A 23,291-nucleotide genomic window follows, 5' to 3' on the forward strand; every position below is an offset into this window, starting at 1 on the left:
TATCTTAATAAAGCATTTAAATTTGCAAAGATACATTTATTTCAAAATTTTATTTTAATCTGAATGTTTTTTCAACCAAATTATGTAATAATTATTGCAAAAAACTGCAAAACGCGCAATATTTACAATTTGCAAAAAGTTTTAAGTTTCAGCGCCACTGACGCAGCCTCTGATTGGCTCTGTTTTGATCAGACCAGAGACGTCATCATAAGGTGATTGTTTTTCTCGTCACTGATTGGTCAACGCACATGGGCTGATGTGCCTGATGTTCTGTCATGGCGAATTTGGAAGGCCAGGATCGCTCTTGGTCTCGTAATTTTCCGCCCGAATCAATAGCTCAGGACTCTGGAGCTATGGACACAGACGCCTTCGGCGCCCCGGACAACGCGCCGTTCACTCTGGACGAGCTGAACGGACTTGACGGTAATTGGCGGCCGAAATTTGATCTAGTATGTTCACCGAGCCTTCGGGCTTCGGGTGGTCTGATCGTAACATCCGATGTTTCACCTTTGTGGGAGAGTTCAGAGGCGACAGACGTCTTTGTTATCATTTACAAGTGACCGCTTCAAATTTAATGCGTAATTCAATCGTACTGTCGATTTTCGGTCACGGTCAGTATTTATCTAAAAGATTTTGCAAAACTGTTTGGCAAATTTTAAGATTCTCACTTTCTTGCATCATTTTCACTCATGATATTCTCTTGACGATTGTAATCGATCGTTAGTCTTAATTTATTTTTTAATTTTAATGATACCAATTTGATCAAATATTTTTTTTTCTTCTGGAATTATAATATTTATCTTTAATATTTTAGACATTATTTCTGGCTGCGAAGAAGAATTATTTTCGAGCGACCTGTTGATGGCGGATGACACAGACTTCGGACTTCTCAGTTCATTGAATGCGGACGCGATGACCACCCCTGTGAAGGATGAGCTGAAAGCAAATGATCTTGAAATCAAGAAAGAGGTTGTCACTCCACCTCTTTTTACAAACTCCAACAGTAACTCGCCTCAGCTGAGAGCACAGCAGGTTGGTGAAACTTTTCACAATCTTCTTTTTACTATTTATTTAACTTCAAATTTTGTATTTTCCAGCAACGTTTAATGCCAAGGCCTGCTGTTGTTCAACAATCAGTGCAGGCTTCGAACACTGCCACAGTGCTGCTGCAGCCAATGGGCATGGCCCAGCAAATCTACCAGACCAACCCTCAGCAGATTCTTCAGGGTGGCGCTGCAAAGCAACAACCTCTCCTCCTGCAAATGCCTCAGGAAAAAATGCAGCAGGTTTTGGTCCAAGCGCAATTCATTAAGTCCGAACCACACTGTTCCCCACCCCATCAAATCGGAGCAGGGCAGGTCATGTATGCAACAACCGGCACACCTGTGTCGGTGGCCAGCAGCAGGAGTGGGCAGCAGTCGCACCCTTTGAGAACCATTGTCAGCTCCAACACAGGCACTTTCGTTACTACAGGTAAGCAAATAATTGCAAAACAAATTTAATCGGATAAATAAATAATTTCCTGTCAATATTTCAACAATTGATGTATTATTTTAGGAATTTTATTGGATAGTGACCAAAAGATGCCTATAAATAGAATCAATGTCACTCACAAAGAAGTGCCGAAGGTGAAGGAAGTAAAAAGAAGTGCACACAATGCCATCGAACGAAGATATCGAACGAGCATCAATGATAAAATTATTGAGCTGAAAAACATGGTTGTTGGAACGGAAGCCAAAGTAAGTTCCCAGAGTCATATTTTATTTACCATAATGAATTTCCTCATTTGCAGCTGAATAAAAGTGCAATCTTGCGAAAAGCTATTGATTACATCAGATACCTGCAAAATACAAACAACAAACTCAAGCAGGAAAACATTGCCCTGCGTTTGGCTTCTGGACAACAATTGGGAGCGACCAACATCAAGGACCTTCTGACTGTGTCCCCAGAAATGACCCCTCCACAGAGTTCACCTTCTTTGTCACCACCTCACTCTGATGACACTGGCTCACCTCCTGGGTCTCCCGACTCTTTCACCACTCATGTAAGATATTTTACTGTTATTTTTTTCCTTTTAAATTTAAAACTTAAAATTTATCAGATGGAAGGAGACCAGGACTCCAACTCTGGTCTTGGCATGCGACGAGGCATGTTGGACCACTCGAAACTGGCCTTGTGCATGTTCATGATGTCAGTTGTTGCTTTCAACCCCATGGGCGCTCTGTTCAACGTTATGGAAGAGTCGCCCGACTACAGCACAAGTCAAAAAGGCAGAACGGTTCTGGGAGTTGAAAGTGAGCAGTTTTTCCATAAAAAGATAATAATTTTGAATCTACATTTATTTGTTAATTTAGGCGATGGAATTAGTTTGTGGAAGTGGATAACGTCCTCGGTCTTGGTGTTCATTTTCAACGCGGTCATACTTGGAATTTGTATGGTAAAGATGCTCATGTTCGGAGACCCGATCATTCCTTCAAAGTCGAAAGCCTCTGTTGAATTCTGGAGACACAAGAACCAGGCTGAATTCAACCTGAAGAAGGTTAGAAATTTATTTTTATTAAAGCTGACAAAAATTAAAATATTTTCTCATTAGGGGGATCTAAGTGCTGCAAATCAAGAATATCGTCGGTGTCTGCAAGCAGTGGGGAAACCTCTGCCAGCCTCAAAACTGGAAACAGCCTCAGCCTTTTGCTGGCAGTCTGTCCGACAGTTGTTGCACCGTCTTTGGGTTGGACGTTGGCTGGCCCGAAAAGCTGGACTGGAGGCAGCAGCGTGCGCCAAAGAACTGGCTGTCGTTTACCACAGACTCCATCAAATTGCTCTCGTTCAGGGATCGCCTGAGGGGCGCTCGTCAGCCTTAATTTTGGCCCTGAGTGCTGTGAACATGGCTGAGGCTTCAGGAGATTCAATGCCACCTGAGCAACTTGCCCTGATTTACGTTGGTGCCGCCTTGAGAGTGAAGGAAAGCTTGCCTACAGCCCTTCAGCCATGTAATCGGTGAGTGTTTATGAAAATTATAATGGATTAAATTATTTAGTGGAATTTTGCTACCAAATCAATTTTTATTCAAGATAATTGTCTTTAAATTATAAAAGCCGGTACAAAAATCGGAAATTGAAACTTAATTCAAAAAAGCTAATTTTTTTATTTGTTTCTTCAAGGTACTATTTGGGTCTGGCACGCCAAGTGTGCATGAAGCACTGCAGCCAAGTTCCGCTCCGCTTGCAATGGCTTTTCACAGCTCACGGCCACCGTTTCTTTGTCTCCCGCTCTTGGAGTTATTCGACGATGGCAGCCACATTGTTCAGCGGACTTGAAGACAATGCTGATCCTCTGGCTTACGCTATCAGAGTAAGTTAATTAAAATTAATATTTGGATTTTTGCTAAACCAAACATAAACACCAGATGTACCGCAAGCAGCTGCTTGAGAAGGCAATGAACACTCTTCTAGCTCCGGGAACTCATCGTGTTGCCAATGAAGAGGAAATTCGCCGAACTCAGACGTCTGACACTTTGACCTATGTGCACCTGCTTGTGGAAAGTGGAAACGAAGACGAGATTTCTCAGTGGTGGGGCTCCATTCTTGGCGTCGCCACTTACTGGCTGCTCGGAGAAGAGTCCAGAGCTGAGCACCTTTACTCTCGAATCGAAGCCATTCCTGAGCAACTGAAGAACAACAGCAACCCATTGCCTAAAGCAATTTTGGCAGCTTTCAGAGCAAGACGAGCCCTTTTATCAAGAAAATCATCTAAGAAGGCAATCTTGCGCATGTGTGGAGTTGCAGGCAGACTTGTCGACCACAGCATCACATTTTCTTCGTGCAAGCAGCCTTCAACCATGACTCTGGTAAACGAAAATTTTAAAAACAAAATGTGAAATTAGAACTAAAAAAAATCCTTGCACTCTCAGCTGGCTCAACTCTTGGTTTGCGATTGGCTTTTGGAAACGCGCACATGCGTTTGGGAAACGGATTCTGATAGCGAAAAGTCAAACGATGGCACAATGACGCCGGTTTCCCAATCTGAGCTCTCTGGATTCCAGCAGGACCTGGCCTCCTTGAGGAGACTGTCTCAATTACTTCCAGTAAGTTAATAAATAATCCGAAAATAAAATAATGAAATTTATTTTTACAGTCGGCCATGCCAAGAGTTTTCTTGCATGAGGCCGCCGCAAGACTAATGGCCGGTGCCGCTCCAGGCAGGACGCAACAGTTGCTGGACAGGAGCCTGAGGCAAAGATACAACAGGTCATCAGTGATTTGTGGAAAAGGTATTTTGAGCATTGTTTAAACGGCTAAAAAGCTAATTATTATTTTCTGCAGACAAATCACACCAAGGAGTTGGAGGCGAGAGGGAGCACGCAAACGCCTTGTACTTGGCATGCAGGCATCTGCCTACCCCCCTTCTATCAACTCCTGGCGAGCGTGCTGGAATGCTGGCAGAGGCAGCGAAGACTCTTGAAAAAATTGGCGACCGCAAGAAGTTGTTGGAATGCTATCAGCTGATGAAATCAATTGGCAGCAGCTCCAACACAAATTAAAAGACATTCATGCCTCAACTTGCACTTTTCACCGTTCATTAGCCATTTAAGTTATTTTCATATTTTTTAGCTTTAGAATTCATTCTGTGCAATTATGTGTATGACAGTTAATTAAGAAGTGTCATTATTTCATTAAGTAACTTTCTGGGATGATTTGATCAATTAGAATGATCTGCTAAGTGGGAACATTCTAAACAGGTTTTTGCTTAATAGAGATATGTTGTGAAACTCTGTAATTGTAATTTTATTGTAAAAAGTATATTTACTTTGGTAATAAAAATATGATATTAATGAAATTATTTGGTTTCACCTTAATTATATTATTGAACTAAAATTCTATTCAATTTGAGTGAATAATTATGTTAAGTTTTTTTTGTACCCAACAAAAATAAGAAATGTTAAGCATTTTTCTTTATTAACAGCTTGACAATTTGTGGTGATTTATTTTTTGGGTCTATGCTGCTTTCACTGGTCTCCATCTTTAATCTCAATTTAGAGCTTCACCAGAAAGAGTGTGCTAAGTACATGGCTGCGCGATGCATTATGCAAAGCCTCGGCGGGGCAATAATTTTCGCCTTCATTACCTGCCCGCCGCCGCCACCTTCTTACAAAGTAGCACAGAGTGGCTTGGTCAGTGATTTGTGAGCCTCTCGTACAGAGACGACGGCGTTAAGAGCAAATTTTTATGGCAGCTGCTCCACGGCCCTCTCTACTCTATGTCCCTTATAGTGGGCACATAATATATCTATTGATCCCACGGCAGTGCATTATTACAACAGCCAGCGGACAATGCATAGAGCGCCAGCAACAATACACTTTCGCCGTTACAGTTCGGCTCTCTCCATAGTGCTGGCGAGAATAAAGTGCTGACAATCAGCACTCAGGCTCCTATTCAATATAGCTTTTATGAATAAGCACTTCAACGAACCATCAATAATTATTTGTTATTTTTATTTACGGACAGAACACGGTGAATAATATCAGTGTGAAATCAATGGAGGGTTTATTAAAAAAATAGAATAGATTCCATCCAGCCATTCAAATTGGAGCAGAGGACGAAACTGGACAATTTGTTTTGGTTTTGAAATTTTAAAAATAAAACCATGAAATGAAAGGCTAAATCCTTTCAATTATAAAATTAATTTTTATTTACCTATTTTATTGATGTATAAAATGTTAAAAATTTATGCCGTTACATTGCGTTAGTTAATTTAGAAATTTATCATTAATTGCGTTTCAACAAGTTTTTAAAATTTCTATCTCACACCGCTTTTATGATCAGAAATTCCATTCCTTACAATAATAATTATAGCTGCCTCATTTCATTTTACGCAACCGGCGCAACGTACGTGATACACCGGTTGCATAACCCATCTAGCAAGGCGTTGATTTCGAATAACGTCATTGTACAGGAGATGGCAGAACTGCCCTAGATAAAAAGCAACTACTCCTAATTGATCATTCATTTTCAAGATTTGCATTTTTTTCTATTGAAAATAATTTCAGTCAATCATAATCCATTGTAAAAAAAAAAACGGCGGCGCTGTGGCTGATAACAGCTTTGAGAAAGTGTCAGCTGGCTCTCAATAATAATAAGACGGGCAATTGATTGCCGCTCATCCATATTATGATCAACACTCGCGGGAGATAGCGGCTTGCTGGGAAATATAATGCGCGCGAACATTCTCATTCCTCATTCTTGCGGTGGTGGCGGCGGAGCAGGCCAATATTTCACCGAGCGCAGCCCGCGTGTTCGCGTATACGGCGGAAAATAAAACGGCGCCAACAAATATCAAGGGTATCCGCATTACAAACACCTCCTGCGCGAGTCATTTTTTATCGGCAAGGCGTGCGAGCGCTCAATTCGGAAAAGCAGCTGCCGTGCATTACTGACCTACAGCGGCCGGCAGCAGCCCATCATCTATCAATTTTGTTATTTGCAAGGTAGTGTGGCCGCTCTCGGAATAATAACGCTGACGCCATCAAAAATGCGATCGGCGTGCCTGCTCATTTGCATGCCGCATTACATTATCCCGAAGAGTGGTGGTTTGCGCATAAATTTCGCTCCATCGCTGACGGATGCCCCTTTTTGCGGCGAAGGGACGCATGGGAAATTATTTATCGGCACTTTTTAGTGATTTTTAACAAGGGTTCATTATGGGCCTGTTGAATAATGATGAGCTCTAATCGAGACGCCAAATGCTGTCTCAACGGTTTTGTTAGTTTTGTATAAGGGAGCAGTCAAGAGTCACTCAAAAGATAAACAAAATGTTTATAATGGGAGGAATTTTAAACATTCGGTTTTTAAGGCAAATAACTAATTTTAATTGCAAATTCTGGTCTAGAATCTAGAATAAAGTAATATTTTATATTTTCCATAACATCTATTGATAGGAAATTTTTACTTTTACAAATAGTTGCTTTTTAATTTTATCTCTTTTATTTGGGATGGGTTAAATAGGTGATCAATCACTTTTTTTTAACTTAATACCTATTTTTCAGAAACGAAGTCAAATTTGTTATTTTAAATTCAACTCGTTTTTCTATTTCTATATGTTTTAGTATATTACCGCATATTTTCACCTTAAAAAACCTACATTGAAATACAAAATTTCACCCATTTTTGAAAATAGTTTAATTAAAAAGTTACCATACACAAAATAGTAAAAGAAACACGCACAAAATTGAATTGTCTTTTTACACCTATTTTAACTAAAATAAAATACTATTTTCCATTTTATACCAAAAAGTACCTGTTATTGAAAAAAATTAAGCAGCCATTATCAATTTAATTAATGAGACCAAAAATCATAAATATTCATCCAAAATGATCCCTTATTGTCCTATAAGAAAAGAATAGCTTTTTAGATTCTTTGCCCATTTTATCGAATATAACTTTCTAGTTTTTACAAATTTACTGATTATCGCTGGCTATAATCCCTTAAATTAGCCAAAATCAATTTTGTCTTTTACTTGTTGCCAACTTTATCCAAAGTCTGCACTGGATGTCCCCGAAGGGCTGCCGGCGGCGTCCAAAGGGCGGGTTGTACGTGCAGCACGTTGGCACACAACAATTGCAGTGTAAATTATTTGAGTGACAAGTCCCAGGGCTGGGCGGATGGAGCCGGAGCACTTTGGGCTCCTCGGGGACCCGGTCGGCGGAGTGGAATAAGGCTGAGTTGTTATTATCTGGCTGGCGTACGGCGCACGGGTGACGAGGAGGAATTGCCTGTCCGACCTCTGACACGAGAGATGCTTGTCAAGTCCCCAAGGAGCCGAGCGGCGCACATGTTTCGCCCTGCTCGCACCGCCTGCCGATGAAATTATTTGATTTTTATTGTCCCGAGGGTGCACGGCAGCGAACGGCCATACTTTTAATTAAATTTAATTCGACACGACTTCTCTTCGTTATCGACTCGTCTTTAACGACCTTTTTACTGCGTGCAAAAGTGTGCGAAATTAAGCATATCTACCAACATATCTACTGTGGTCGTAAAAAGGAAGTTCGCTTTAATCAAATGATGTACGATTTAGCTCCCAGAATTTTAGCGAAAGGATGTTAATTAAAAATGCAAATTTAATTTAGGATTAAATATTTTATTTCAAAAATTTTAGCTTGTAAATTCACATTTTTAAACATGTTCATAGGAAATTTAAAAAAACCTTTTTTGTAAAAAAGGAAAAAACGATACTTTTTGCCAGACAGCATATTTTGAATCAAAATTACAAATTTAGCAGAGATCCATTGTCAGGATAGTAAATTTTGAAGCAAATTGAAATGAATATGTATCATGAAACCAAGGATTAAAGGGATTTGAGGATTACTAAATGATTATATTGTGAAAGTTGTGAAAGTTTTATGCTCACCATGGTAGGGCTAAATTTATCCTCGTGAGAAGCCCAATGCGGAGGCGTATATCGATTCACCTGTTTCCTCTCATTTTGTCTTTTCATGCTACAGAATAGACAGGGTGGTCACTGGAGCTAAATTAATCCACCGAGTCGGACTTCTTCAAGTGGATGGCCGCACTTCTCTCCCAGTTTTCATATCTTCTCCTGGTTCTGATGTTGTCAATAGAGGATACAAAAAATAAGAACGTAATATGTCGTTCCACTTTTTCATGTGCTCTTGAGCGAGTGTGGTATATTATTGGATTGTAATCTGCCGGCGTTATTGGAAATTTTCATCATCAGGGGAGCGATATACACCAGAGCTACAGCATTATCGCGGCTGAAGCTTCTTTTCATCTTCCTCTCAAGCGACGTTCCCACTGCAAAACTCATTTTCTGCAGCAACTGTAAATTTTGTAATCATCATTTCTACATCCATCACTCGACCTATATTTTCCGCAGGGATTCGGAGGAAATACACTTTTTAATTTATTTTTGGGAAAACTTTTTTTTTTTTTTTAGATTTTCTTAATTTTTAAACAAATTTTTATTTTTCTATATTTTGAGGAAACATATGAAATATACATTTGTATGAATATTAAAATTTTTCTTATGTCTATAGAAAAAATTCATACATATTGATTTTGAAGAATGCAGTAAATTTTCGGTTTCTTACAAAAACAATTGTTGGTTTAAAGGAAATTTAATTGATTATTCCAGCATTATATTGCATTATTCGTACTGATTTGAATCTTATTGAGTTTAAAGACGAGCAACAGAAAAATGCAGTGCGTTGAATTCAATTTGCTTCTAGAAAAAAACACATTTTTACACAAAATTGAATTCAATTTTGTCTTTTTGCATCCATTTTTAAATGCACTGTACTTTTTAATATATATTTAATATAAAAAATGCTTGCCCTGCATTTTACTTTTTTATTAATTTCCGGTGCTTCTGCAGAACTTTTTTTATCCAGCTAAGCCAAAGCAGAACGTGCAAAATAAATGTGGGCACTGCCATTTGCTCGTCCGGCCACATTGCAACACCAAATCCAATTTCGAAAGAGTAGAGAGAGCAGGAGGTGCATTTAAAGTTGGAACTCTCGTAGATTTTTGACCCACATTAAAGTGCTGCAACTGGCCGCACATCTGTTTCCCCATTCGCACACGAACTTAATGAGTATTTGCGAGGAGAGAGACCGAACGGGGCGCGCCGTGGGGGCAAAAAACCACATCATCTACATTCGGATATAAATCCACAATCCACCAACTGGCAGCAAAACTCTCTCCCCCTGTGCTGGCGCAAAAAGAGCAACGGTGGCACAGCGGCAATCTAACTTTTTGCCATCAACCTCAAAGCTAAACAGGATTCTGTTAATTAATTTTTTGCTTAAGATGGGGCCTGAGCTGTGAATTAAGTTGTTCAGCTTAAATATGATGAGCAATTTCTCAAGCTCTTTAATACCAAATTAAACTTCACGAACTGTCAAATGAAAATAATGGGAGAAGATAAATTGAAACCTTTTCAAAAAGTTTATTTACTACTTCCTTACCCCCTGTTTGTCTTTAATTTAATTTTTGTAGAATTATTATACTTAATATTCAATCATTATTCTTCATTAAAAGAACTCGTAGCATAATCGTCTAAACTGCTGAAAATCATGTTCTTCAAAGGATCCAAAGTAATATTTGGGTTAGTAATAACACACATTTCAACAAATACAGAATTGCTTATTCATCTTTGCAAATCGAAAAGCGTGCTTTGAAATTTAAACAAATTAAATTTACTGTGAAATAAAAAAAATTGGCCACGGAATTCAGTCATAATTTTTATTGTTGAAATCTATTTTTGTCTCTAAAATTATAATTTTTTTTTAACAATTAAAAAAAAATGCCTCAAAAACCATTTAATACGTGAATTTGAAGGGTCAAAAATTTATATCTGTTATGACAGTGCAATAATGAACACCAGAGTTGCCCACAATGTATGCAAAAATTTAATTATAATTTATCAGTTAGAGTTAATTTTCACTTTTTAGTTTATTATTATTAACGTTCAATCAATTTCTGTCTCTCTTACTAACTAGTATCTTGCGTGTTAATGTTAAGCCAGTTAAACTCAATTCCAGCAAAGCTTTAAAATCTATAATTATGTTTTTAGAGCTTAACAATGAATTTTATATCATTCGCATGTGCATAACAAGGGCAACAATTTTGACAATTAAGCTTTTTTTACTTTTTACACACAAATGAAGCTCTCCAGTCTTTGACATTCCCGGCAACACAAAAATTGTGTCGTTCTGCGCAAACACAGCTCAAATCAGCGATTCAGAACACAAAAAGCTCTCATTTACAAATTTTATTACCCTAGCTGTTCTCTGTTAACATACACGAATAATTTGTTTTGAAAATGTTTCGCCGCCGCGCTGAAATTTCGGCGCACCGCATTCCGAAATCATCCAACAAGGACGCACGTTTCAACTCAAATCAAATTACACGTGAGCTCCTCATTTAAACCAAGGTACATACTACGAGCCAGCGAACAAACCTAATGCCGGTCGTTTCTCCGCCTAATGAACGGTCGACTGCTTTTGTGCCTTGACGCGAGTTTCGAGTGAAAAGCGGCTGCCGATATACACAGTTTGAATATCAAAGCAAACACGCAGAACGTGTCCGACTCTAATTCGGAAACGAGAGAAGCCTCAAATTCCCGTTGCTTCAACGTGTTTTTCAAAACGCAGGGTCTTTTTGATTGCGTCTGGTTTTAATTTGGTAATTGCATACCATGTGCGGAACTGTCCGCACCATTTAAAATGACACATCTTCAGCGCAGCACAAAAGCTAATCATTGTAATGGTTTTCTCGTTTTTCGCTTGCGGCTCTATAAAAAGAATAATTAAGCAATAGGCCCTTCATTGCGTGCAATTTGCGGCTTAAAATTTTGTGCCACTCCAATCTTCAAAGCTGAAATTGCAATTCTCATTAATTTCTTTTTTAATATATATTTAATTGGAATATTTAAAAAGTCCAGCCAACTGTAAACTGAGCCTGTGCCTTGTATGCAGTGGACACAAATTTTTGTTGAAATTTGAACGTTTGTTTCTTTGAGAATAAAAGGAAGGACGCTTGAGCACAAGTCAATAAAATGAAAAACGAACGGTGTATTTTTATTTGTAAAAAATAGTCATAATCTCATCTGACCCTTTGTTCACGGAAAAAAAAATAAAAAAAACAGGTACGATTTCTTCAATTGCCTAATCTTCCTAGAGCTATTATCTCATTTGGCGATTTAATTAATTAAAAGTTTTGTCAACCTCCCCATATTAACCTGAAGTGCATACTTAAATTGGATCAGCACAATGCGGCACAATGCCATAGTTCAGAATTTTATTTCATTTAAAAATGGAAATTACATAAGTTACTTGAATGAATTTGACTTCAATTTTAGAATAAAAGCAAAAAGAGGCATGAAAGCGAATTAATTAATAGTTGATATAAACATAATCAGATTAAAAAAATTTAGCTTGCACAATACATATTACACTTACCCATAATAATTAAGGAACAAAAGACTTTTGTCAGACGTTTAAGTCGATTTTAACTTTTCTATAAAAGAAACTTACACTTTAAATCAGGGCTAATTAAAAGATTTGGTATTATTATTTGTTAAGACTTTAAACAGTTTAAAGCGATTCAATTTCAGCTACTCGTCGTTTCTCCGTCTCGATTGTGATAACTTGACACGCAAAGTTTGTCTCCGAATTTAGCATATATCCTCATTGGCCTTGCGGCAGAGTTACGTGATCAAATTCAGACTAATAAACCGACAAGCTCGCAGCTATGCTGAAATGCGACGCTCGGTAGGCAAGTCTAGGAAATCAAATTCCGAGGAGCAAATTGAAATTCACGCCGAACCCACACACCTCGAGCCAAGATCAATAATAATTATTTATGAAAACTCGATCCGAATCGTATGGTGCAAGAAGAGAGTGTTACACAGATGGTGGCTTCAGGTAAATTTATCCGGAGTCAAATGATATCGAATCACAGCGTGAGGGCTGTTTGCAGTAGAGGCGTGAAGGATGTTCCAAGATCAAATCTCAAATTAACCGGTCTTTTTTTTTAAACAAAAAAAAATGTACTTTTCTTTTTTAGATTGCTGAACATATTGGTTGAATTTATTCTTTAGGCATAGAAAAACTTTAAAATTAACATATCAATGCATCTGCTATATTAATTCTTTTGATGCCTCTGCGGTGAAAAACAATTTTTTTAATAGCTTAACCATTGATTTTTGTGTTTATTTGTGTGTAACTCATACAAACATATTAATTAACAGACTTTACCTTGTTTGTTGCTCTTTTTTAAACAGAAAGCTCATTATTGAAAATTTAAAATAGAGAGCTTTTGTAAATTTAGAACTCCATGTGATTATCAGGTTTACTGCTTCTTGGCGGAAATTGAACTACTGCCCCATTAATCTCGGTGATTGCGACTCACACAGGAAAGCCAAAAGACGGATGTTACCCACAAACTTTCTGATTTTGACGTGCTCTCTTATCGCCAAGCAGGGGGTGGAAAGCGAGAATTATTAATAAAAGTCGGCATTTGCCTCGTTGAGCCGTTCTTGAATTGTCACCAATTTTAAGCAAAATGATCAGAGTTTTCACCAAAAATGGGATCTGGGTGCTTCTGTGCTTTGCCGCCACCTTCAACAGAGTCACCACAAATACCGAGGGTATTGGCAACTCTTTCAAGGTATTGATAATTATGAATATTACGGAATATTAATTTATATAATTTAGATGTTTTCGTTGATTCAGTTTAAAATCCGCAGAGACACGTTGACAATTCAATATTTTTATCAGAAGATTGCAAAATCCACGTACTTGACGTAAATTTGACCAATATGGGTCAATATACACTTAAACATTAATGGCGTTAAAAATTTTTTACGATGAATCGATTTTAATATAATTATAATTGTACTTTTTTTTAAAAAGGGTGATAGTGATCGGGCGGCGCTGCAACAGATCGCAGACGAGATGAAGGAATTGGTCCAAATATCCGACCAGCGCCGCAAACAAGAGCTCAAAGAGGTGTGAGATTTTTCCAGTGATCGAAACGAGATCATTGCATTGGTTTCTTGTAAATGCAGGCCGACGAAAGGAAAGAGTGGGCGACGAGTGAGCAGGACACGATGAAAGCCGTGTCTGATGGTGTTAAGCAAGTGGCTAAGGAGATCTCGGGACTGCGCAGCACCGCCGACCGCACGCAGGTTTCTAATTTACCAAAAAATGTAACCGTCAATCTTTCCCTAAAAAAAATAAATTTGAATAAAAAGGCAGGTGATCTGCACAGTTGCTCTAAGAGAGGAGGAATTTCAATCGTTTACTACTGAGCAGATTAAAAAATGAGCTGCACGCTGGACCTTTTTCTAATAGTCTTGGGAATGGCATTATAGTTAAATCTATTTTGATATTCTTGATTTGTCTAGACATGCACTTCAATTTTTTTTTGTCATTGCTTGTAACTGTGCACCTCTAGCCGTTTAGTCAATTTGTTTTTATGTTGGCCTACATTATGTTGCCAAAAGAACTATTTTAATTTTAAATAATGTAAAAGTCGTAAAAGTAAAACGTTCTTTTTTGATATTATTGAAGGAGGTAGAAATGGCTGAAAAGTATTCCAGCGAGATCAAAGCGATGCAGCAGCAAGTTTCAATCTTAGCCAAGAAGACTGAAGAACTTGAATTGCAAAATCAAGAAGTAAGAACAAATCATTCAAATTTTTCATTGGTTTCCAAAGAAGCTCTAACTACGGAACTGAGATGTATATAATATAGTTTCTAATTTATATTGCATTCGTGTATTCCTATAACTGGATATATTTATTTAAAAATACTTTCAAGAGAAAAAAATTATCAGAGATGAAAATCATCCAGCCAATGTTGTGACAATTTAAAATAAACATACCCTATTTTCTGTATTAGAAGGTATTAGAAGAGCTAATTTATGTATATGTCTTATGATTGAAGGCAATGAAGAAGATGGAGTTGTTGCAACATAATTTCAGCGAGACAAATCAAAGGCTGTTAGAATTGGCTAACGCCACGGGCAAACTCTGGCAAGAAAAGGTCGGAAACAATCAATTTGCAGATTGATATTAATTTGATATCTCCATTTTAGGAAGCACATGAGACCAACAAAAACTGCACAAAAGCGCGTAATTAATTTATAAGATTTCACAAATTCCCAAATTTTTTGTTCATACAGCTGCAGCCAGTTTATAATTAATTTTTACAGGTCTAATGGAGCTTACGACGGCGTCAAACGGGAAAAAATACTACTTTTCTGATACTTCTAAAGTATATGATTTTACTTTGCAATTATATTATTTATATCCAGGAATAGGCAGGAACCTGGACTGATGCAAACGATTGGTGCGAAAACAGGGGTCTTTACCTAGCTACCTTGAAAAACCAAATTGATTTAGACGCGGTGCACCAGAAAACAAAGACTCTTAATGGTACGAATTCTTTTCCCCTCACAGTGTATGAATAAAATGTTTGATTTTTTTCATTCAAAAGTCAATTATTGGTGGTGGTGGGTGTCAGCAAAAAGCGAGGGGAATGGCGAGGATCCAGACTACCGTTGGCGTGACGGCTCAAAGGTGGAGGAAAATATGTGGGCAGCAGACAACTACAATGCCCAAGGCTGCGTCGCAATCAGGACTGCAAAGAATAGTTCCCTGTATTCAGTGCGCTGCAATGACAACAGCAATTATTTTATCTGCGAATTGCCGATTGAATGTTACTAACAAGCAACAGAACTCAGAAATAGTTCCATTCGAGTTTTTTCTTTAATTTGGTACATAACGTTTCCATTTACTATTTCATCGCGTAAATATGTAAAATTTCATTAAAACCCGAATTAAACAAAATCACAGTAACAATATTAATTTTGCGATTGGCCGATCGCCCTTTCCAGGTCATATAACACAAGTCAATTGAAATGGCACTTTCTCGATTTAAAAAATTTTTATTGTTATGAATTGTTCTGGATTAAGCTTGTTTTTTATGAAATTGAATCGTTTTTATTTAGTTTTATTATTTTGCACTAAAATATAATATATTAATGTCAATTCAATGAGAGAATAAATTTAGAAATTTGTTCATTGATTTTGTTACGTTCAAGAAATTGGTATTAAACCCAACAATATAATTATCTTGCTACTCCGTAGCTAGATATTATTGTCGAACTTAGTGGGTATTAAGGCTTGAAGATTGCCCTTATTGTTTAATCTTGTTAGCATTTAACCTCTGCCAACATGTTTTTAGACGCAACAGAAAATTATTTTAATTGATTTTTTGTAACTATCGTTATTATATTTTGGAACAACCTTGATCTCTTTTTTCCATTTCGTATATAGCGCAGTTTGCGGGGGCAAATATTAGATTCGCACGTCGACAGTTGTTGGCTGTCGGAGATGCGAAATCGCCAGGCGGCTCCTTTATCGAGTTTCCATGTACACACGAGGCGAAATTTTTTCCGAGGGGCTGCGGGCAAGGTCGATAATCTCTCTTGCTTGTGCAAATTTGGTGCACTTGTGCCAATACGCATTTATATTGAACTCGATTCCCTCCCGGAGGGGAAATACAGAAAATGCAGGGCAAAAATCGTTTTCCTCTGACAGTCAAGTGGCCCGCCAGCCATCCGCATATTTTAACCGATCGGATAACGCAGATTGCCGCAGCCGACTACTCTGCCACAGGGATAAATGGAACGATTCTCTCTCTGCGTCTGTCAGAATGCGTAATTTCATTTGCCATGTCTCTCGCAGCCACACAGCCACTACTAACCTAGTTTGCAGTACCGTCTGGCTGGACGCATTCATTTTCTGCAACCAACCTGAGGCTTTCTGGTTTCAACCAGCGCTCTAGTTCTCATGAATTGGATTCAAATAATTTTCATCAACGCTCTCAAAAATTCAAATAAGTTTGATAAAAAAAAAATTGAGTTTTCCCCCTTTTTATTATGTTATGGATATGATTTTAACAATTTTATAGGACAAATTCCAGAACATTAAAATAATAATAAGTTAGTGTGGAAGTGCCTAAATATTTCCAATTAAATTTTTTTTGCCAAGCATTAATTTTAATTAAAGCTCCCTTAAATAGGCTCTAATTCATTGCTCACTTAATTTAAAATTGAATAAAATAATTTTATATAAATGTTACATCGTAAAGTTGGCTATTTTATTAAAATTTTAATTTATAGAAGAAATTATTTACTAACAATAAAAGTAGGAAAAATTAATTGTGTAAATTCAATTCATGTAATACAATGACCCAATGACTTTTAAAATACAAAACAGCCCAATGCAGCCAAACAAAAATTAATAAAATAAATGTGATATTTTTTTAAGAACTTTTTTTTTAATTTTCCTACTTGCAGTTTTTTTAATCCTGATTTTTGTAGTAAAATTCAAATCTTCTACACCAGTATTTGACTATGGAATTCTGCTTGGCTTTTCTGCTTGAAGCGCGTTCGCATAATTTACTTATCGAGTCGTGCGCCCGACGGGAGTAACAAAATTATTTTCACCGTTCTGCGGCGATTCAATCTTGTATTTCCTCATTTAATCTGGCACCCTGTAATGCGATCCAGAAAATGCTGATGGGAATTAGATTGTACATATTCGCGCTTCTCTTCTTGGAAGAGAAACTGGATCTGGTGTGTGCGTCAGGATCCAATTTTTTTTCATAACATTCTAGATTTCCCTAAAATATTTTTAAATAATTACAAAAATGTTATAATAAAAACTACAAAGTTAAAAAAATTATTGGTTGAAGTAAATCTTGCATTGAACATTGAAGCCAAATGTGATTTTAAATCTTACCTTATTTCCGCTGTCTTCTGTACTTCTCCATTTATATACAATATGTTCATCTCACAAGAAATAATTAATATTGAGTGATTCATGCCTCAAGTATAAATATTTTAGATTTTTACAATATAAATTAAAATTGTTCCTTGAATGATGTCAATTGCTGCAAAATACAGGATTCCTTCTGATATTAAAGCAGAATAAATAGGAAAATATATTTCATGGTGATTGAACATATAGTTAGAAATATAAAATTTTATAACAAGAGGCGAAGAAAGCAGCATTGAAAGACATTTGTATGGAATTTAATAAATTTTTTTGATGGATGATCAGGAGAAAAAAAATTGAAATTTATATTACTTTAATTCTTATTAATGCTTCAGATATAAATTATTATAAAATTAAATAAAATTTCAATAATTTTAAAAACTAAAACCTAAGAATGTCCAAATAGTTATATTTACTTAAAAATTATTTAAATCAATTAAAATGAAATATAAAATACGTTTAAATGAAATGAGCAATATAAAAGAAATTAATTTAATTGAAAAATAAAAATATAATTTTTTTATGAAATAAAACAAATTTAAATGTTACTTGTACATTATAAAGCTTGTTTAGTAAATTTGTAACGTCCGGTGGGCCTAGTTGAAACAAAACCACAGCGATTTTCGCTGGCTAAGCTTTACAGGCGAAAGCGGAAGTGCTGACTTGGTGCTCTCGAGCTAAGAAAAAGGGTAGTCTGAAGTGTCCTCGACGGTTCGGCTCTCGTCGGGGCTGGTCTCGCTCCGGCGCAGCGCAGGGGTGGCGTCCCCACTCGAGCCGAGGAAGCGCATTCCGCGGCCGACCGTCGAGCTGAGCACAACACAACCCTTTCGGCTCCGCCTGACGAGCAAAGCACGTGTTTCCGCTCGCTCGGCGATGTTTCTCCGCTCGCTGTGAACGAATTCCTTGTTCCTCGCGCAAGACTTGCCCAATTTGATGGACTTTTTGGCCGCTGTGCTCAGCAGGCAAGTGGCCGCTTGACTTTCCTTTCCAACCTGTTCGGGGATCCAGCAAGTGGGCTCCGAACACGTGGCACACAAACGTCAACAACACGATGATGATCAGGCTCCAGTTCTTCTGCCTCGCGACCCTCGTCGTCTTTGGTGAGTGTTGAATTTTACCAATTATTTTGATTGTAAATTAAATATGGTAAAATGTAAACGCAAAATTAGGGAATTCTTAAATCCATCAATCGTGATTCATTTTAAAAATACATGAATTAATTTATAATCTTGTCGCAAAATTTCAAGAGAAAAATTTACTTCCAAGAAATTAGGAATTTTTAATAAGAAATCTAGAATGTAGACTGAAAGAAACAATATCAAAATTTTCATTTTTTTTTATATAATGTAAGAAGTAAAATTTAACAGAAGATTCGTGGCTGAAATCTAAGCAGTTATTTTTTTTTATTTTTTTTTAAGATTATAAATTTTTGAAAGTACATTCAGAATAAGTTAAATAAAAATAATATCAAAATTGAAACTTTTGCTGTTATATAAACCTAGTTTTTTTTTTATATACTTTAGGTTGCAAAATATGTGTTAATTGGGTTCTATATTATTAAAATTTTATCTTAAGAATACTACTTTAATTTTAATATTTTAATGTAATTAAAATTCAAGTCCATCGGTTCCACTCGAGTTCTGCCTAATGAATTAGAAATACTCGACGTCTCATATATCCTTGGGCTTGAAACGGGAACGAATTTGCAAATGCCCCCGTCTTGCATAAATGAAAACTGCACTCGGCCCGCTCATGCACTCATGCAAAGCAAGCCCCTCGAGTCGAGAGACACTCGCTAATCCGTGGAGACACACACAGACGTCTGTCCCGAGGCGTGCCCGCGGAAACCACCCTTGCCGGCACACATTTGCATATTTGAAAAGAGGCAACTCCTCGGAAGAAGTTGTTGACTCTCGGCGGACCGAGGCAAGAAGCGAAGGCATTAAAATCGTGTTCGCCGCACAAAATAAATCCGGCCTGCAAACGGGCAAGACTAAAAAAATATATAAAACTGGAGGGAAAGATTTTCAACTCCGGAGCGCATCTTCAGAAGATGAACAAAAAACGCTGCTTTTCTTTATTATTAAATAAAAAGATCCAACATAATATTGAGAGCAAATTTTTTTCCATCGTGCTGGGGGCGAAGAATTATAAGAAAGATGGTATGCAGCGCGGGTTTGCATACATCCAATCTCGCCGGCTCCTTTGGGCGACGCTTTGCCCTAACTTCATGCTGCGTCAAAGGATGTTGTTATTTCTTCTAGGCCAACTCGGCCGCGACTTCATAATAGAATAGAAAATCTCAATTTATGAAAAGTTGAACAAGAAAGACGGAGAGAGAGAAAAGTCCTCCGGTCAAACGTCGACTCTTGAAAATAAATAAATTGGTATATTATGCTCTGTTCTGTGCTTGGAAAGAAAAATAATAGAAAAATGTTTTTTACAAATTGCGTTGACTCTCAAGATTTGAGAAAGAGGAAAAATGGAGTTGCCTTCTTTCTGTATTGAAATGAAATTTATAAAATATTTTTATAAGACAGAAATTGTGGCAACAAAAACACTGAATTGAAATTCAACCACAGAATAATTAATTTTAATTATAACATCATTTTAAAGATTTAAATCCAAGAAAAGAATACGCCCCTGACATTCTTAATTCAAAAAGAAAATAATTTAAAAAGAAATACTTTCAGAGGTTGAATTGCAAAACAGTGCGTCAAACCACAGCTAATTAGCCATTGACTATTGCCAATATTTATCTAATAAAAAGTGCGAATAGTGCGGCAGATTTGCCTGTTTTTTAAATAAGGGTGTCTCGGGTTTGTTGTCCGGATACTTTTATTTTTTGAGAATAATTGTCAATCTGTTTCTTGCATTTCAACCCTTGAGAGTTAAATTATTTTAATTTTTAAGATATTTTTTACACACTTTTTTTGTTCTTATAATTCATATCATGTAATAAATTCTACAAACAGTGCCGTGAACCCAATTCTGTCACTAATCCGCAATGTGCTATCAAAACCACGAGAGAGGAAACGCCTGCCCGGCCGTCTTCATTTTCCGAAATTTATTTCTCGCGTGCTCCTCGCCTTTGTTTTTTTTTTTGCGATAGCAACCAATGTCAGCGCGAGAGAGAGCAAAGTGCCGATGCATTATTCATGAACTTTCTCTCCTCAATCCAATGAGCTTTTTCTATAATCTTCGCGACACGGAATTTTTGCTCGCGCTGGAATCAATCCCCGTGAAGAAAAACGGAAAAAGCGAAAAAAAAAGAATCTGCGTTTTCATGGCGGAAAATAATTGCTTGAAAAGAGCTGGCGCGCGGTAATGAGGCCTCTCAGGCGAAACACTCGCAGGCCTGGCGAATTGCTGGCTTGTAATTTATACCCTTGCTTCGCTTTCCTCCTCGGCTTTCTTTCTTTTTCACAACTGCTGCTGCATAATTCATTTGGCAGAAAGAGCTGGCTGGCTAGCCGGAGAGCGAAAACGAAATCTATCTCTCTCTTTCGCAACAGTCCGAAAATGTATACAGCACTTCCCAGCATTATCCAGTGCTTTTCAACTTCTCTCTTCGGCCGGTTTCAATGGATGTGAGCTGCCCGCGAAGGGGCTGCGAGACAAAACAAAACAATGTCTATTTATTGCAGTGCTCCTGAATTATTTATCCACTTCATATTTTTTACCCTCAGTCCGGCTTCCTCATCCTGCAATTGATATCAAAGTAATCTAGCTGAAATATCGAGAGAAACAAAAAGAATTAGTATGTTTGTGTCTAAAATTGCTGGTTTCATTTAAAAGTTTCTACTGCTGATCGTTAAATTTTTTTAATCTACACCCTGTTGCTATTTTAGCGTTATTTTTGTCTGCACACATTAAGCAAAATGAAAATATTCCATTTTAATTTTGTGTTGCACAAAATATTTGTAAATGATTCCAAATGCAGAATTTACTTTATTCTTGCGGAAATCTTATTTTAATGAATTATTATGAAATGGCCTATTTTAATGCACTTAATTAACATTAAAATAAAGTTTTATCACATTTTCATTTTACTCTATACAAAAAAAATTATACCCAATAATTTCTTCATATCTTACTAGTTTGTTAAATAGAAAGATGGCTGTTTTGATTGCCAAAAAGATTGAATTAATTAACATTCTATTGCATAATTAGAAGCTTTGGCTTACCAGATAAGCCGTGTTCGCGATTGCCACGCCCACGAGAAAAGCAATTTTCCAGATCTGCCGTATTATTTCGCTCTGGGAAATGGAGCGGGCGAAGTTCTGTGCGCACACTGAGAGCGAGAGAAACCCATAAAATTGTTGTGGCTTTGAGGCAAGAATGCTCTCGCCTGTGCGGAGAGCAAAGCACAGCACACAATAACGGCGAAAATCTAAATATTCAAAAGGGAAAGCTTATTAAAATTTGCCTCTATGATTCCGCTCGGTAAGAAGAAGAAGAAGATTGAAGCCGCTTAACACGAACAATGGCCGCGAATCAAAGAAAGAGCGGAGGATACATACACCCTATATAAAGTTACAACAATTAAAGAGAGAGATTTTGCCGGTTGGTCTGCTGCCAAGGCAGTTATTATTAATTGACGATAGCAATCTTCCTCTCTCTCTGTCTGCGTTTCTCTCGGCGCTGAAAGATGAACTCTAATGGAAATAACGAGTCCCGCATTAAAACTTTGATTAGATTTTCGCCCATTCCTCGGCTTTTTGCTTGCGTTGGCCAAAACCGCCGCCACCGCAGGAGAAAGATGAATTTTCGGGTGTGTGACGTCATTTCTTGTTATTTTCTGCCAGAGATGGATTTTATTTATTTCTCTCCATCCGTTTTCGGTTGCTGCCTCGCGCCTTTCACTTGACCCTATCTCACTTTTCCCTTGAATGAGGCATGAGTTTCATTACTTTGTGCGAACATACATTAAATAAAGAGCCGCCGCTGTGCGCCGGCCGGTTTCTCTCTTAAAACACCATTTGCCAAATTAAAAAGCAGCGACGATAAAACACTTGCTCGCTCGCCCCCGCTTCCTCTCCGGCCCTTCAGCTAGTTTCGTTTATTGCATCGGCCACTGGCTGGTGAGTGTCACACACAACCTAGTCGTGTTAATGCTTTCGTCATTTCCAAGTCCTCGGAGCAAACTGCCTGCTTGGCAAGATATTTGCGCGCCGGATTATACGGAGGAGGCGACTACTTTGTAAAAAGTTAATTAATCTTCTTCTCTTTTACGGCGGCCTGCACTGAACTAATTTTGCAACTTTTTTCTTTCCTCGCAGCGCGCGGCTTTGACTTATGATTTAATACGGCCGAAAAGAAACTTATCATCGTAAAAAGTTGTGTAATACCGAGCGGAGCTTAGCAAAAAAAGCTCTGCTCGGCTCCTGAGGTTACCACAGACTCCAGAGCCGAGGAATTGCTTGTTGACTAATGAGGAGATATTGCTACACGTGGGTCCTATTAAGAAGTTCTCGGATTACATATTCAACTAATTATTGCCCTGTTTGCATGTGCTTTGCTTTTAATAGACAAACTATTTAAATTTTATAGAGATGAAAATATAAAATCATAAAAAAGAATTTCCTGAAAAAAATTGAAGTTTTTACTTCATGAAAAAGTTGAAAAACAAATTAATTAAAACTATTAAAAGATGATAGCTCATTAAAAATTATATAAGAGGGAGAAATTTACTAATTGAAATTGGTGGACTTTTAGCTTCCTAAGTTACCCAAGCAGAAGCCTTTCTAGGATTTGTTAAATTAGTAAATGAATAAGTGGGTTTCATTTCCATTTGACAAACTTTGGCAGATTTACACACACACAAAAATAATTAATTATCTTGTTGAATCCCTGCTTGAATTGCAAATTAGTGGTTTAAATTATTCATTAAATATGAGCTAGTTAACAAAAGGCTCGGTTAA

At 37.3% G+C, this 23,291-nt stretch overlaps 3 protein-coding genes across 18 annotated transcripts in view; all 3 read left to right on the top strand.

Annotated features, from left to right (window-relative positions):
• Positions 1-249: 249 nt before the first annotated feature.
• LOC132202060 (sterol regulatory element-binding protein 1) lies at positions 250-4,836 on the top strand. 3 transcript variants are annotated; one of them, XM_059628740.1, is made up of 13 exons: positions 441-611; positions 815-1,032; positions 1,098-1,473; positions 1,558-1,739; positions 1,793-2,044; positions 2,102-2,294; positions 2,355-2,539; positions 2,594-2,997; positions 3,162-3,351; positions 3,407-3,847; positions 3,911-4,084; positions 4,135-4,270; positions 4,323-4,836. In XM_059628740.1, exons 1-13 carry the CDS (start codon positions 452-454, stop codon positions 4,538-4,540), a joined length of 3,129 nt encoding a protein of 1,042 aa, XP_059484723.1. In that variant the 5' UTR covers positions 441-451; the 3' UTR covers positions 4,541-4,836. The 3 variants fall into 3 exon arrangements, with proteins under 3 accessions (XP_059484722.1, XP_059484723.1, XP_059484721.1); XM_059628739.1 differs by lacking the exon at positions 441-611 and adding an exon at positions 250-423 and having other exon boundaries at positions 2,102-2,539; XM_059628738.1 differs by having other exon boundaries at positions 2,102-2,539.
• Positions 4,837-13,020: 8,184 nt separating this feature from the next.
• On the top strand, positions 13,021-15,444 carry LOC132200775 (uncharacterized). 2 transcript variants are annotated; one of them, XR_009442192.1, is made up of 9 exons: positions 13,021-13,188; positions 13,434-13,529; positions 13,589-13,708; positions 14,094-14,198; positions 14,468-14,566; positions 14,619-14,655; positions 14,736-14,797; positions 14,848-14,958; positions 15,020-15,161. XR_009442192.1 is itself a non-coding variant. In XM_059626480.1 (9 exons), the coding sequence occupies exons 1-9, from the start codon at positions 13,084-13,086 to the stop codon at positions 15,247-15,249; spliced, it is 969 nt and encodes a 322-aa protein (XP_059482463.1). In that variant the 5' UTR covers positions 13,022-13,083; the 3' UTR covers positions 15,250-15,444. The 2 variants fall into 2 exon arrangements, 1 of the variants encoding a protein (XP_059482463.1); XM_059626480.1 differs by having other exon boundaries at positions 13,022-13,188; positions 14,844-14,958; positions 15,020-15,444.
• Positions 15,445-18,169: 2,725 nt separating this feature from the next.
• LOC132200125 (cell adhesion molecule Dscam2-like) overlaps positions 18,170-23,291 on the top strand; it is a 137,053-nt gene continuing 131,931 nt past the window's right edge. For all 13 annotated transcript variants that reach the window (XR_009442148.1, XM_059625339.1, XM_059625343.1 and 10 more), the window contains exon 1: positions 18,170-18,467. Coding sequence is in view for 12 of the 13 variants with exons in the window: in XM_059625339.1 (XP_059481322.1) it covers positions 18,419-18,467 (49 nt within the window). In the remaining variant the exon portion in view is untranslated. The remainder of the gene's footprint in view (positions 18,468-23,291) is intronic.

The sequence above is a fragment of the Neocloeon triangulifer genome, unplaced genomic scaffold (genome assembly GCF_031216515.1).
Source record: "Neocloeon triangulifer isolate White Clay Creek 2 clone unplaced genomic scaffold, ASM3121651v1 ptg000014l, whole genome shotgun sequence".
In the NCBI taxonomy this organism is placed as follows: Eukaryota; Metazoa; Arthropoda; class Insecta; order Ephemeroptera; family Baetidae; genus Neocloeon; species Neocloeon triangulifer.

What these genes read in the sequence shown, in the direction of transcription:
- LOC132202060 (XM_059628738.1), top strand. Translation starts at nt 452, where the DNA reads ATGTTCACCGAGCCTTCGGGCTTCGGGTGGTCTGATCGTAACATCCGA. An exon ending in CCGACTCTTTCACCACTCAT is followed by an intron (nt 2,045 to 2,101) that starts GTAAGATATTTT and finishes AAAATTTATCAG; the next exon opens with ATGGAAGGAGACCAGGACTC. An exon ending in AGCCTTCAACCATGACTCTG is followed by an intron (nt 3,848 to 3,910) that starts GTAAACGAAAAT and finishes TTGCACTCTCAG; the next exon opens with CTGGCTCAACTCTTGGTTTG.
- LOC132200775 (XM_059626480.1), top strand. Translation starts at nt 13,084, where the DNA reads ATGATCAGAGTTTTCACCAAAAATGGGATCTGGGTGCTTCTGTGCTTT. An exon ending in GCAAACAAGAGCTCAAAGAG is followed by an intron (nt 13,530 to 13,588) that starts GTGTGAGATTTT and finishes TTGTAAATGCAG; the next exon opens with GCCGACGAAAGGAAAGAGTG. An exon ending in GCAAACTCTGGCAAGAAAAG is followed by an intron (nt 14,567 to 14,618) that starts GTCGGAAACAAT and finishes TCTCCATTTTAG; the next exon opens with GAAGCACATGAGACCAACAA.